Source organism: Onychostoma macrolepis, chromosome 12 (assembly GCF_012432095.1).
Source record: "Onychostoma macrolepis isolate SWU-2019 chromosome 12, ASM1243209v1, whole genome shotgun sequence".
NCBI lineage: Eukaryota > Metazoa > Chordata > Actinopteri > Cypriniformes > Cyprinidae > Onychostoma > Onychostoma macrolepis.
In genome coordinates, this window is record NC_081166.1 from 22,842,217 (window position 1) to 22,854,484 (window position 12,268).

General features: G+C 36.7%; 1 protein-coding gene across 1 annotated transcript in view; it reads right to left on the reverse strand.

The window, feature by feature from the left end:
• Positions 1 to 12,268, reverse strand: part of waplb (WAPL cohesin release factor b) — a 59,236-nt gene that overhangs the window by 13,822 nt on the left and 33,146 nt on the right. Inside the window, exons 7-13 of the mRNA XM_058793089.1 lie at positions 11,677 to 11,838; positions 7,409 to 7,545; positions 7,173 to 7,284; positions 6,850 to 7,077; positions 4,923 to 5,034; positions 4,658 to 4,755; positions 3,501 to 3,577 (exon numbers count right to left, since the gene is read on the reverse strand). Coding sequence (XP_058649072.1) covers positions 3,501 to 3,577; positions 4,658 to 4,755; positions 4,923 to 5,034; positions 6,850 to 7,077; positions 7,173 to 7,284; positions 7,409 to 7,545; positions 11,677 to 11,838 — 926 coding nt within the window. The remainder of the gene's footprint in view (positions 1 to 3,500; positions 3,578 to 4,657; positions 4,756 to 4,922; positions 5,035 to 6,849; positions 7,078 to 7,172; positions 7,285 to 7,408; positions 7,546 to 11,676; positions 11,839 to 12,268) is intronic.

Genomic DNA, 12,268 nt, shown 5'->3' on the forward strand with positions numbered 1-12,268 from the left:
ATATAAGGTGTATCTTGACACGGTGATGTCACATTTGAACATTTTAACACCAAGTCTGGTACTATAAGTGCTCTATCAGCATCTAAATAATGGCCGTTCAGAGTAACACTCAAGATGGAAAAACGGCCCACACATAACAGATGCAGCGGGAAGTGCGGACATCCTAATGGATTGCATTTACGCTACAGCCAGGGTCAGCAGACACTAACACAAGCTGCATTAGCTTTCTCCAGAGAGGGAAAACTTAGCTCTTCCTCTCTATTAGTCCCCAAGACGTGTGTGTGAGTGAGATAAAAATAGAGAGAGAGGGAGTCTGCATCCACAGCACATGCGCTACAGTACGACCAGCTCCATGCAAAATGCCACTAATGCGCTTAGCATAATGAGAGGTCATTAGCGAGCGAGATGGGAAATGGAGGTAGAGGTTCATGTATTCATATATTAGTGGGGTCATCATTAATGCAAGCCTGCCGTACTCTCTAATTGAATTAGAGCCAGCTGAACGAGCTCTTCCAGCAGTGTGTGTGTGTGTGAGCTGACTTTGTTGACTCATCTAGATCCTCTTCAGTCCTGAGCACCCGTGTTTGGTTCGCTGTGCACTCTGAAGGGTCTGACCCCGTCTAGAGAGCTGAGCCATCAGCTCGTAATTACATTAGCAGCGGAAGAGAGGCCAGACTGCCTCAAGCGGACAAGTATAAGCTAGATTTACCATAACAGATGCCTAAATGTGCTTTCACATGGAAAGTCGATTTTTGCATTTTCTGAAATTGTGAGTGGTACTTGCCCACGTAAGTTGCTGCTGGGACGCAAGGGCATTATAGATGCTTGCCAGGGCATTGCTTCATAGCTGCTAAAGTTTCTATCCGAGTGGTTTTTAGTGTTGCGATCCGGCTTGCTAAGTGGATTGTTAGTCACCTAAATCAAAAGAGCCAGTAAGAATTTAAAAAGCATCTCTATAACATTCTGAGCTCTAGATAAGGCTATGCTTCCTCATTCAATGTACGATTTTAACGCAACTTTTTCTCCCGTTTTATCATCTGCCATGAAAGAGTTCAGATTGCTTAGAAAATAATATAAAATCTCATTCATGTATGTAGTACAAAAGGTGTGGGGGAGTCACCTTACAAAGTAAAATAAAAAATATAAAAATATCTAAGTCACAATAGTGATTTCTGAAACCAAGGACAGAAAAAACACTAAATAAAAAAAAAACCTTTTATAACATATGATGAATGGTACAGTTATAAAATCAGTCAATATGACTCATGCGCTGTATGCACCTTTTTCACAGAAAAAGATAAAGCATTTCCGCAATAATTATCATTGTATATACACTCTACTGTGTTATTGGGTTCTGCAAGTGGGTTTCTTTCTAATTTGGAATACATTTGACTTATTTGTCCCATCAGACTGCCATATTCCATGCTTTTTAGAAAGCTGTGGAAAAGCAATAATGTTTTTTTTCTTGTTTGCTGTTGGAACAAGTTTGCTCCCATGTAGCTCTAAGGAGGTTTACCCTGTAAAATAAATGTGCAAATAAACTCCAAAGTCATCTGAAGCAATAGCTTTGTGAGAACAGATTGCAAGTACTCAATGTTAATCTCTAATAACTCAGAGATTATGATCAAATATGAAGCTGTGTGATATCAGATTCAGATTAGGGCTGTGCGATTAATCGAAATCATCATAAAAATCACGATTTGAGCTTGCGCGATTTCTAAATCGCTTTATAGCACGATTTTATAGCGTCCCCGACCTCCACAGTATGCTATCCGAACCAATCAGAATGTAGCGCGTTTCTCAGAGAGTTTTGCGTCTTCAGCAGTACAAAGATCATTTCAGTCTATTTTTGCAGTGCTGCATGCGCTGAATCAAAAATGATATGGTAAATGGTAAAAATTAACATGGATTGATATGGAAATGTAGTAATTACACCATAAATGCATATAATTCAAGTCTACAGTTTCACAGTCAACACATGGCTTTTTGGCTCGATTTAAAACAAGCAAAAGTGCACAAATAAACAAGGCAATAATAGATGGCACTAGTGGAGGTAGGAAAACAAAGTTATATTTACTGAGTTTAAACATGAATAAGTCTATGAAAGATTGTATTACTGTACTGTGATAAGAGAATTACAATGCTGAAAAGCATTTTCAGTAACGTTTGCATGTGAAATCAAAATAATGGATAAATGTGTTTATGATAAACAGCCGTAATATTTGCCATATGTCTGTTCTAGAGACATGTTACAGCTTTTTGATAAAGCTCTAATTGGTTTTCTTTTGGAAATATGTTTCAAGTTCACACTGGATGCATTTATGACTAAAGCATGACTGTGTGTGTGTCAAAATCGTGATTAAAATCGAAATCGCAAAATTAATCAAATCGCGATAGGTTTTTGTTTTTTAATATGGCACAGCCCTAATTCAGTTTGACAACCTTTATTGTACCTGATGACTCCTGATTACTACATGCTTTCATTGTATGCAGAGTCAACATTCTGATGTAAGAAAGTAAATCAGGGGAGTTAGGAATGACAAGTACCCCTATTCCACCAAGGCAGTTTGAGTGATGGTTCGGAGCCAGAACCTAGTTTCAAACCGGTTCTTTGTCTTTTGACACCCAAAGCACCAGCTCCGAACCAGGAAAAGCGGTTCGTAAGTAGCACCAAAACATTGCTGGGCTAGAAGGAAGAACTGCTTGTGTCAGGGGCTGGGGGCGGGGTTACCGTGACCAACAAGACGAACAGAAACTTTGGACCGCCATATTTGAAATAGCAGCTAAACACGAACATGTTGGATTCACCGTGTTTGGATGCCGATGTAGATTCGCAAAGCCATGAACATCAATAGCAACGCAACGTCCGGCATTGCTGTTTGTTTAGGCTTGTTCGGGATGGATCGGCACTGCGCAGACCATTCACGCTAGTGAAATGAAAGATGAAACGTATTCAGTGACGTAAGATCTAGTTCTGAGGTGGCTCTCTAGCCTATGGAAAAGCAAACCGGTTCTTAAAGAGCTCGCCAGTCGAACCAACAATAGCACTGGCTCTGAACTAGCACCTGGTTCCTACTGGTGGAAAGGGGGTAAACAGGGAATAAATGACTATGGTTAACTATACTTTTAAGTGGTTTGAAGTTGGACACTTAAGACAGTATGCAAGTCTCATTAAGGTTTGAAATGATTGGCCTCTTTAGGAAATGTCAGCATGGCTTGAGCTGTATCAGAGGGTGTTCTCTTGCACAGCAGCTCTGCGCTTATGGTCTTGGCAGCTGGTGTTGTTGATAAAGTGTTCCTGTTGCTGTTGGGGTTGTTAATGAGTCTGGAGACTGTCTGCTGTAATGAGGAAAGCTAGCGGTTAACCTGCACCCTGTCTGACCACACACTACCAGGGGCTTCCTGCCAAAACAATCAGGAAAACATGACAAGTAAACTGCTACATTACTGTAAAACTACAGCTAGACAACTGCTTTTCCTTTTCTTTTGGAGGCACTTACTTCGCTGAAGACACTATGAGCTGAGAGTCCTTGTACGCGATCAGGTAGGCCTGGTTTTCTGGATTGTGAACGGTTACCTGTATCGATAAATATCAAATTAAAAATAAGTTAAAAAAGAGCCACAATGCAAAAAATAATCCTCTTCTAAATTGGCTCAGCAGAGATGGACTCTGTCGTTCAATCTTCAGTAGGTTAATATCAAGGTTAATGCAGTCTGTTTATCCCTTAACGAAATCTACTGAGGTTTACAGCTGACTTCCTCTATCAAGTACAATAATCAGCATTCCCTCATTAAAAAAAAAAATTATGATAAGGTCTAAAAGAATAAGAATAAGGTCTAAAGTTGTAAAGCTATAGTAAAAGATTAAATTGTCACATGAACAGAATCTTACCAACACATAACTACACAACCATTCAAAAGTTTGGGGTAGGTAAGATTTTTTCTTTATGTTTTTGAAAGAAGCCTCTTATGCTCACCAAACCCGCATTTATTTAATAAATCAGTAAATGTATTTAATTACTACATTAAATATAGTAATCGTGTGAGATATTGTAATTCAAAATAACTGTTTTCTATTTTAAAAATTAAATATTTAAAAATACACTCTCTCATTGTGGCAAAGCTGTATTTTCAGCAGCCATTACTTCATTATTCAGTGTCACGTGATCCTTCAGCAATCACCATAATATGCTGATTTAGTGCTAAAGAAATATTTCTTATTATAAACGTTAAAAACAGTTAAGTTGCTTGATATTTTTGTGGAAACTGTGATCCTTTTTTTAGGAGTTTTTTTATGAATAGAAAGTTCAAAAGAACAGCATCTGAAATAGCAAAGTTACGATAATGTTATAAAAGATGTGTCACTTGTGCATTCATTTCTTTCAAAAACCCTTACTGCCCCGATCTGGAGTAGAATGTATTTTATTGCAAAATCCATATGAAAGCAAATATAATTCTCATTTTTATATTAATGCTGAAAAATGTGAATTTGGATTGAAATCTTTGCATCCCATGTAAATGGATTTGCATGTTCAAGGACAAACAGTCTGGATTCACATAATTCAAATTCATTTGGCGTACTGCTGCACGTGTTTACTTTTAAATAACATATGCATAACAATCACAACTCAAATGCATGGATGAGTATCAGACTTACACTTTCTAGAACACGCAAACATCTCTCAGCCCCCCACAATGATGCCACTAGGTTCTCCTTATCATCCTCTCGGCTCAGGTTCTCCACACACTCTTTAACTGTGGGGAAACACATGCTCGTTAAATCACAAGTATCTTATTATAATATGCATGTATGTGAAACCCAGGCAAATGGGATGTTCATGAAAATAAATAATAACGGATAACAATCAGATCTTTAATAATATGCAAGTAACATTGGCAAATACTGAGCAAAAATAGAAGACCTTTATCTACAATGTGGTCCAGGCCTCCCAGAAGCCGGAGTTCTTCTTTAAACCAATCCCCCGCTCTCTTCGACGTCAACGACAACAATGTCTCCATTGCTAAATGCCCCGACTGCCGAGAAAAAGAATGCACAATCAGTCTGAAAGATATTATAAAAGATACATTCCGCTATAATGACTCCATTATGCAAATGTAAAAGTTCTATTTGCTAAACAGAATATTAAAACAAATGTAAATAGAGGGCGAGAAATGCAAAGAGCACAACTTAATATAAAAAAATCTCTTGATCCGGCTCTGATTGCTAAAGCAAAAACATGAAAACAAGTAAATATTATAATAGTTTGGCAAAGGGTGTTTTAAATGAATTTATGTATGAATATAGAGAAAAGTTCTTGGAGAGGGTTTCATCATGCTTTGTTTCACTGTGCTAACAGTCTAAATGAGCGTTCACACAGGATGCATTGTTTCATCTATATTTTTTTAATTGCTGGTCTATGTGCACATGCTCCAGTCAGATTTACATTTACCAGTGAGTCATGTCTCTGTTTTTTTTGTGTTTTTTTCTCAATGTCTGCATTTTCAGCACAATTTAAAAACAGTGCGTCAAGTAACAGCTGAAGTTTTAAAATCCTTGAATTCTGTTTCATTCTGATGTGTTCCACCCAGCTGTTTTTGAATTTGTCCTGTGAGAACAGCTTATAAAAACTACACTGTCAGCATCACGCTAAACCCTCTCTGAGAAACAAAACTTTTTTGCAACATTTGCCATGTTCAACAATAAAATCTACTTGTGAATAAGCAGCATGATAATGTTTAAAGTTAATCATGATTATTCTGCTCAAAAAAAATCATTACTACAGTCATTTTATTTATTTAACATTTCATTAGAATTATTGCACTGTTAGATAAGCACAAATCGAGAGAATGCATGGTTTGCTCGCAGATTTAGTTTAGCAAACAGCACAAACTTGAAAAAAAAAAAAAAAAGACTGGCTGTATTACACTTTATTTGAACAAAACATCTCAATAGATTACTAAATTGCAACTAATGTTTTCTGTCCCCGCCCCAGCTCATTAGAGCTTTTTCCATAATGTAGAGAGAGTACGCCATCATGGTTGGGAAGGTTGGGTAGAAAATATATACATTTAAGATAAACACTCTGACTGGGGGATTTTTACTCCTAACATCTGGCAACCGTAACCGTGAAAGCTTGTGGAGGCTTGTTACGATTGCAAGACAATGGAAATGGCAATTAAAAACATAAATAATCAAATATAACAGACGATTATTCGTAATAAATCAAAAAGAAGCAAAAATCTTTTAAAGATTAGAATACAATTCATTGCCTAGTCCTAGAATCAATTAATAAATAAATCAGCTGATCTGATTCATAAAACCAGCACTGTGAACCAAATTAACTGATTCACTGATCGACTCCAATGACAACAGATTCATTGACTGATTGTTTCAGGTGACAAGATTTTCTTTGAATAAATTTGTCAGTTCTTTACACAAAGTTATTATAAAGCTTCAGAAGATACATAAAATAACAACTTTCTCTGAAGCTTATAAACTCCAGTCCACATTCTTTACAGCTGGAAAAAAATGACAAAATATAAATGTCATTTTGGGATGAACTATTCTTTAACACGGTTGTTGTGACTAGTTGTCGGAACACTACACTGTCTGATACATTTTTGAAAACATCCTTAGAATGTTCAACACAAGCAAGTTCTGTGTATCCACTAGAGGGAGCAGAATATGAATCTTTCTGACCACAAATGAACAATCCCTCATCCACATGGTCTAATCACAAAAGCAGAATAATAAAAAAAAAGTGCAAATCCTTGACAGGAAAGTTTGCAGATGTAAACAAACAGAACTACCGCACTGCAGCAAGAAACACCAACTGATCTCGAGCTTACCGTGATATTCTCCAAGTCGAGATGCTTATTATGGACGGTTTCACAGAGTTTGCGAATCTTTTCTTTTACTTTATTCATCTCTTTTGTCGTTAGCTGATCAGCAATGGATTTGTCCTGTTCTAATTCCAGCAAACGAATCATTAGATCCAGACTGGCCCGATCCAGGTCCATGTTCAAACGGTCTCGGCTGAGAATGTACATCAGAGAGGCCGTACACAGAGCTAGATTCTGAGGAAAGGGCCAAGGACAGGAAGTACAATCGATTAGACATAAGACATCGAGCAGTGAAGATTCCTGAAAAGTCTAAACATCTTTTGACTTACTGGATGTTGAGGTGCATCATTGAGAGTTTTAAAGACCTGAGCCACTTTCCCACGAGCCCTCAAGTGCATCCTGAAACTGGGCATGGCGCACCGTGTGGCCAAACTAATAACACTGCACACAAACGCAACAGAATTGTAATGAACAAACACTGAGCCTACTGCAAATACAAACATTAGGCCACAGCTTAAATATTGGAGAATGGTTAGAATATACATCGATGGAATGGTTTCTGCACCTAAGGCAGCGTGTGTTAAGGGGTTGACCAGTCTTCAGACCAGTGGCAAGATACTCAAAGTCATCGGTGAACTCCTGATTCTCGCCAAATTCCACCACGTCATTGAAGTGCTTCACGTGCTGAACAACGGTGTACAACTGTAGAGAAAGAAGTTTTTAGTTTTTAAATCACATGCCGGAAATGTTCTTTGATGAAGAGTTTGGTCTTTTCAGTTTCAGTGAATATAAAGAGAACGCTCACTTTCAGTATATAACCATTCACAATTCGGATAAGCTTTATATTTCGTGCTGCTAAGCATGCAGAAATGTTTCAGGACTGACAACAACTGTGTTTCAATGCTGGATTAAATTTTAAGAAATAATTAAAAAAAAAAGTATTCAAAAAAATACATACATAAATATAAATATATATCTGACACTGTCAAAAGTCTTGTTGAGTGTGTAAATGCACCTGTCACAAATTTCTACTTGATCTTGTTAAACAATGTTTACTTAACAATATTTGAAAGCTACATTTTGTGAAAGTAGAATATAATTAATTCAAAATTGCGAAATTTTACTGTAATTTATGGATGGGCAATATGGGCAAAAATTATCACGATTTTTTTTTTTTTTTTTCACGATAGATGTCTAGGGGTGGGACAAAAAATCGATATATCGCGATTCTTCTCAGTGCGATACGATAATTGAAATCTGGTGCCAAATATCGATATTTTAATTATTATAATAAGGTGCTCTAAATAGCTTTTTGCGTGAAAATCGCGGCCGCACCATTTCCAGCTTCTATTCAAAAGCGCTCTGAGCAACCATGATCCACGTTCTCTATGAAGATGGGCAAGCACGAGGAACCAAAGGATAAACAGATTTCCAGTCACTGTATTAGCTTTACTGCTAGCTATATATATATATGTTTATGGAGATGAAAACTAGCTGCCCCAGAACAGCTATCAGCGTGGATTTCCATCACTATATGAGTGCGTGCCGCCGTGCCACTTTTATGATGAGTAGAAAGGTTGAGAAAGCACTCCAGGTAAATTTTGAAATGTACCAGGTTTATATTATATCTATCTATCTTTTTTCTGTTTGATAAGCACATTGAGTCACACATTAGTCACATTGATAAAATGTGTTTATTTACACACAGAGAAAAAGAAAAGTGTAAGCTTTTAATAAAGTACAAGAATAAACTGATTAATTTAGCCTACTCAACATGTTAAAATTGATTTACAGAACTTTTTTTTCTGTTTTCTAACAGTTTGGACTTGAATAAAGAAAGAAAACTTGCACTTAACCTTTTCACAGGCATTTTGTTTAGACCGATATCGTGATGTATCATTATAGGATTTTCTAGAAATATATAGATTATCGTAGAATCGCTGTATCGTGATATTATCGTTATCGTGAGCAATGTATCGTGATTATATCGTATCGTGAGGTACCCTGTGATTCCCACCCCTATAGATATCTTTATTTCTTTCAAGTTTAAAGCCAGATTTTTGCTCCAAAGTATAAGTTGTTAAAAACCAGATCGTTAATATTTCTTAAAATACATATCTTAGAGAAATTAATTTCTTAGTTTCTGCATGTTATAATGAGTGTTGTAAATCAAGAAACAGCTTTGTGCTGCCTGATAATATTAACAATATTATTACTTTTTGTCTCTTAGAAATGCAAATTTTATAGTAGTAGTAAATCAGTAACATCTGTAAAATCTGTGGCAACCTCATTTTATATGGTGAAATTTAATTATTCTGACTGTTCATTTTTTATTTTATTTATTTTTTTAATTAACCAGTGGTCTTCCATAGTAGCAAGTCAAAAATGCAAAAAAGGTGTGCACATGCCACAAACCCAAAATAGGGCTCAGGTGCAGGACAAAAATGACAAACTGAAATTTTATTGCAACATACGAAGACCTGATGGTTGAAACGCTGCAATAAAATTTTGTATGGAGCAGTTACATCAGTGTGTGGACATTACTTTTTTTATTTTGCTTCCACAGTAGCTAGGGATGTGAGCTACGACTAATTTGACTGTCGTTTAAACGGAAGTTTTGTATCCAACTAGTCGACTAGTCTAAAAGCTAGAAACCCCCAAAGAATGGCAAAAAAAAAAAAAAACTGTAAGTGTATAACAGCCTACACTTGAAATACTTAATCTTTGCATCACAAGGTCAAATCCTTCAATGAAATCTGCTAAAAATAGGTCACGATTATGTGTATGCTTGCCTCACGTTATCATCATTTAATTTTAGGCGGTCGTTAAAGAGAATATAAGGAAGAGCATACACTCAACATAAACCAGTGCATAGCTTATTTATTCAGATCAGCTGGAGCAATGCAGAAATGGAAAATAGACTGACAGAATTCTTTATTTTCATATAACGTTAGCCAACATATTAAAACAAGCCAAAAACAATAGGAAAGTTTATCAAGGAATAGCATTAAAACGGCTTTATTGTCTAAAAACAAAACAATGCTCGTTTTACTTAGAGCATGCGCATTTGTTCAGTGAATTTAACATGTTAACGTGGTCTGGCGAAAGACATTTGTTGTGGTTGTGACATTTGCTGGCTTTGGCTAGTCTTCAAGCTAACGCGCACGTGCCTGTATTGAATATGATTACGCATCGCTCCAGTAGAGTTACTGTAAGCCAATTTGCCATTACACAGTTTCCGTTTCCTTCTAATTCTAATTAATCCCACACCTTGCTGGTTCTTCACGTGGTCATTTCGAGCTCGCCGCAACTGTCATGAAGAAAACGCATACGAGGTCTGAGGTAAAAATGTAGTTTCCGCCCAGATACGCTTTTAAAAATATTTATATATTTTGATATTTATTATTTTTCAAAAGTTTTATTTTAGCTTGTTGTTAAAATGTTTTAAATGTAACGTTAAAATTATGGTAATTTTTTCTCTCGTGTAATCGACTATTGATTTCAGTGTCGACTAGCAGGAGCTGTACCATTTAGTCGACTAGACCCGCACATCCCTAATAGTAGCATACATTTAGATCATAAAAACCACAGTTAAAAACACACATATAGCACCTCAATACCACAGTAAAAATACATTGTATGAAAAACAGTGATCTAAATACATTTAGTATAAATGCACAAAAGCATAGTTTAATCACAAAAAATACTGCAATTATATTCTGTTACTCCTTTAATACAATTAATACATGTCTATGTGCTGTGCTACCATTTGAACTTTAAGTAGAGTGGATAAATGGCCCATGTATCGCGATTCAAATGACTAGCGTTCTTTCGTTCCGCTTTTAGTGCATAAACATTATATCAAACATTTATCGACCAGTCCTACTGGAATTGGTACAAACCACAAAAATATCTACTCTGATTGCTGTCATATTAAAAATAATTATTTAAAAGTCAGCTGCCTGGAGCAGATTAAGTTTCATTCCACAAGGCGCACACAAAGAAATGTAATCTCACGAGGCCAGCAAATATTACGTTACGCTTCATTTTTCATTATTCATTGATAATGTTAGCCTGCAGTTAAACAAAGAACACAAAACAGAGTTATAATAAAATGAGGGTGGTCTGGAAACAATCCGAACGGCTTACAGCTTAGATGAAAAGCGATTCAATGGGCAGAGTAAGAGGTGAGGGTTGTAACGTAGGTGGGCCTGAACAACTGTTTAACACCCACAGTCAGAATTACTACACAGAACATCAGTGCTTTCTGGACCCCATCAAAAAGATATTTTTGTATTACTGTAACAGTCCTTATGATCATGCCAGCGTTTTCAATATGCTGCCACTGAGACTTTCAAATTCAAAATTCATTGAAAAACAGCTGCACTACGTTGTATGCATATTAAGATTAAAGCTTTATGCCTTTATCATTGGTTCCATGCCACTGACTTTCAAATTTAATTGGCTCCTGCTCGGGCCTTTAGTATAAAGTTGCCAAATATTCAAATGTCTAGTGCATTACAAATCTTTTAACTCGGCAGTCTCTGTACTTAATATAAATTAGCCATTTTTTTTTCAGAAGTGATGGGGGAAAGAAAAAAAAAAAAAAGTAAAAAATTGGAAAATTATCTTTTTTATTTCCAAGATAATGATAACTAAATATCACTTATTGAATTAAAGTGACAGCAAGCATACTACATCCAAAATGTTTAATACTGCATTGTGCATCATGCTGTTTTGAAAAAGTAGTAGATAATATGCATGATTTGCACGCTACGCAGCAAGGTTCTGCATGTGTCAAATCAGATGGTGTTGTGAAGTGTTTGCACTCACCTCCTTGTGTTCTTTCCTACATTTGAGTGCAGTGACCATGTCCTGGTAAGGTTCTGTGGGGACAGTGACGGACTTGATGACTTTGGGAGGAGGAGCTGGAGCTTTGAACACTCCATCGTCCTTGTGCGAGTTCGACTCTTTACTGCCTCCCGATGAAGCGGCCTGTGCAAGAGCGACAACTCCGAATTAAAGCATAACAGCATGTTTGGAAGCACTGCAGAGCTGATTCACATATAGCTGCCAACAACCGACCCACTGCAGGTTATGTAACATGAAGACTAAAGATAGTGCTGCAGAACATTATAGATTCATCATGCTTCAACTACTAAAAGGCCAAATCCACGACCAACAGCAACGCTGCTAAATAAAACACTCCTGATGGCCACGAGCCACACACACATACTGAATAATGCAATGTTTTGAATACTCTAATATCTGTGGCATTGTTTATAGGAACAGTAGAAATGGAGGCACTGCGCTAATGAGAATCCTTATAAACAGTTCAAGTGAAGTGTAAGCATATCTGTCCATGTGCATATTATTACAGTGGGCTTCACTGGCAGCAACAGATGCAGGCCTGCTAAGTTCTATG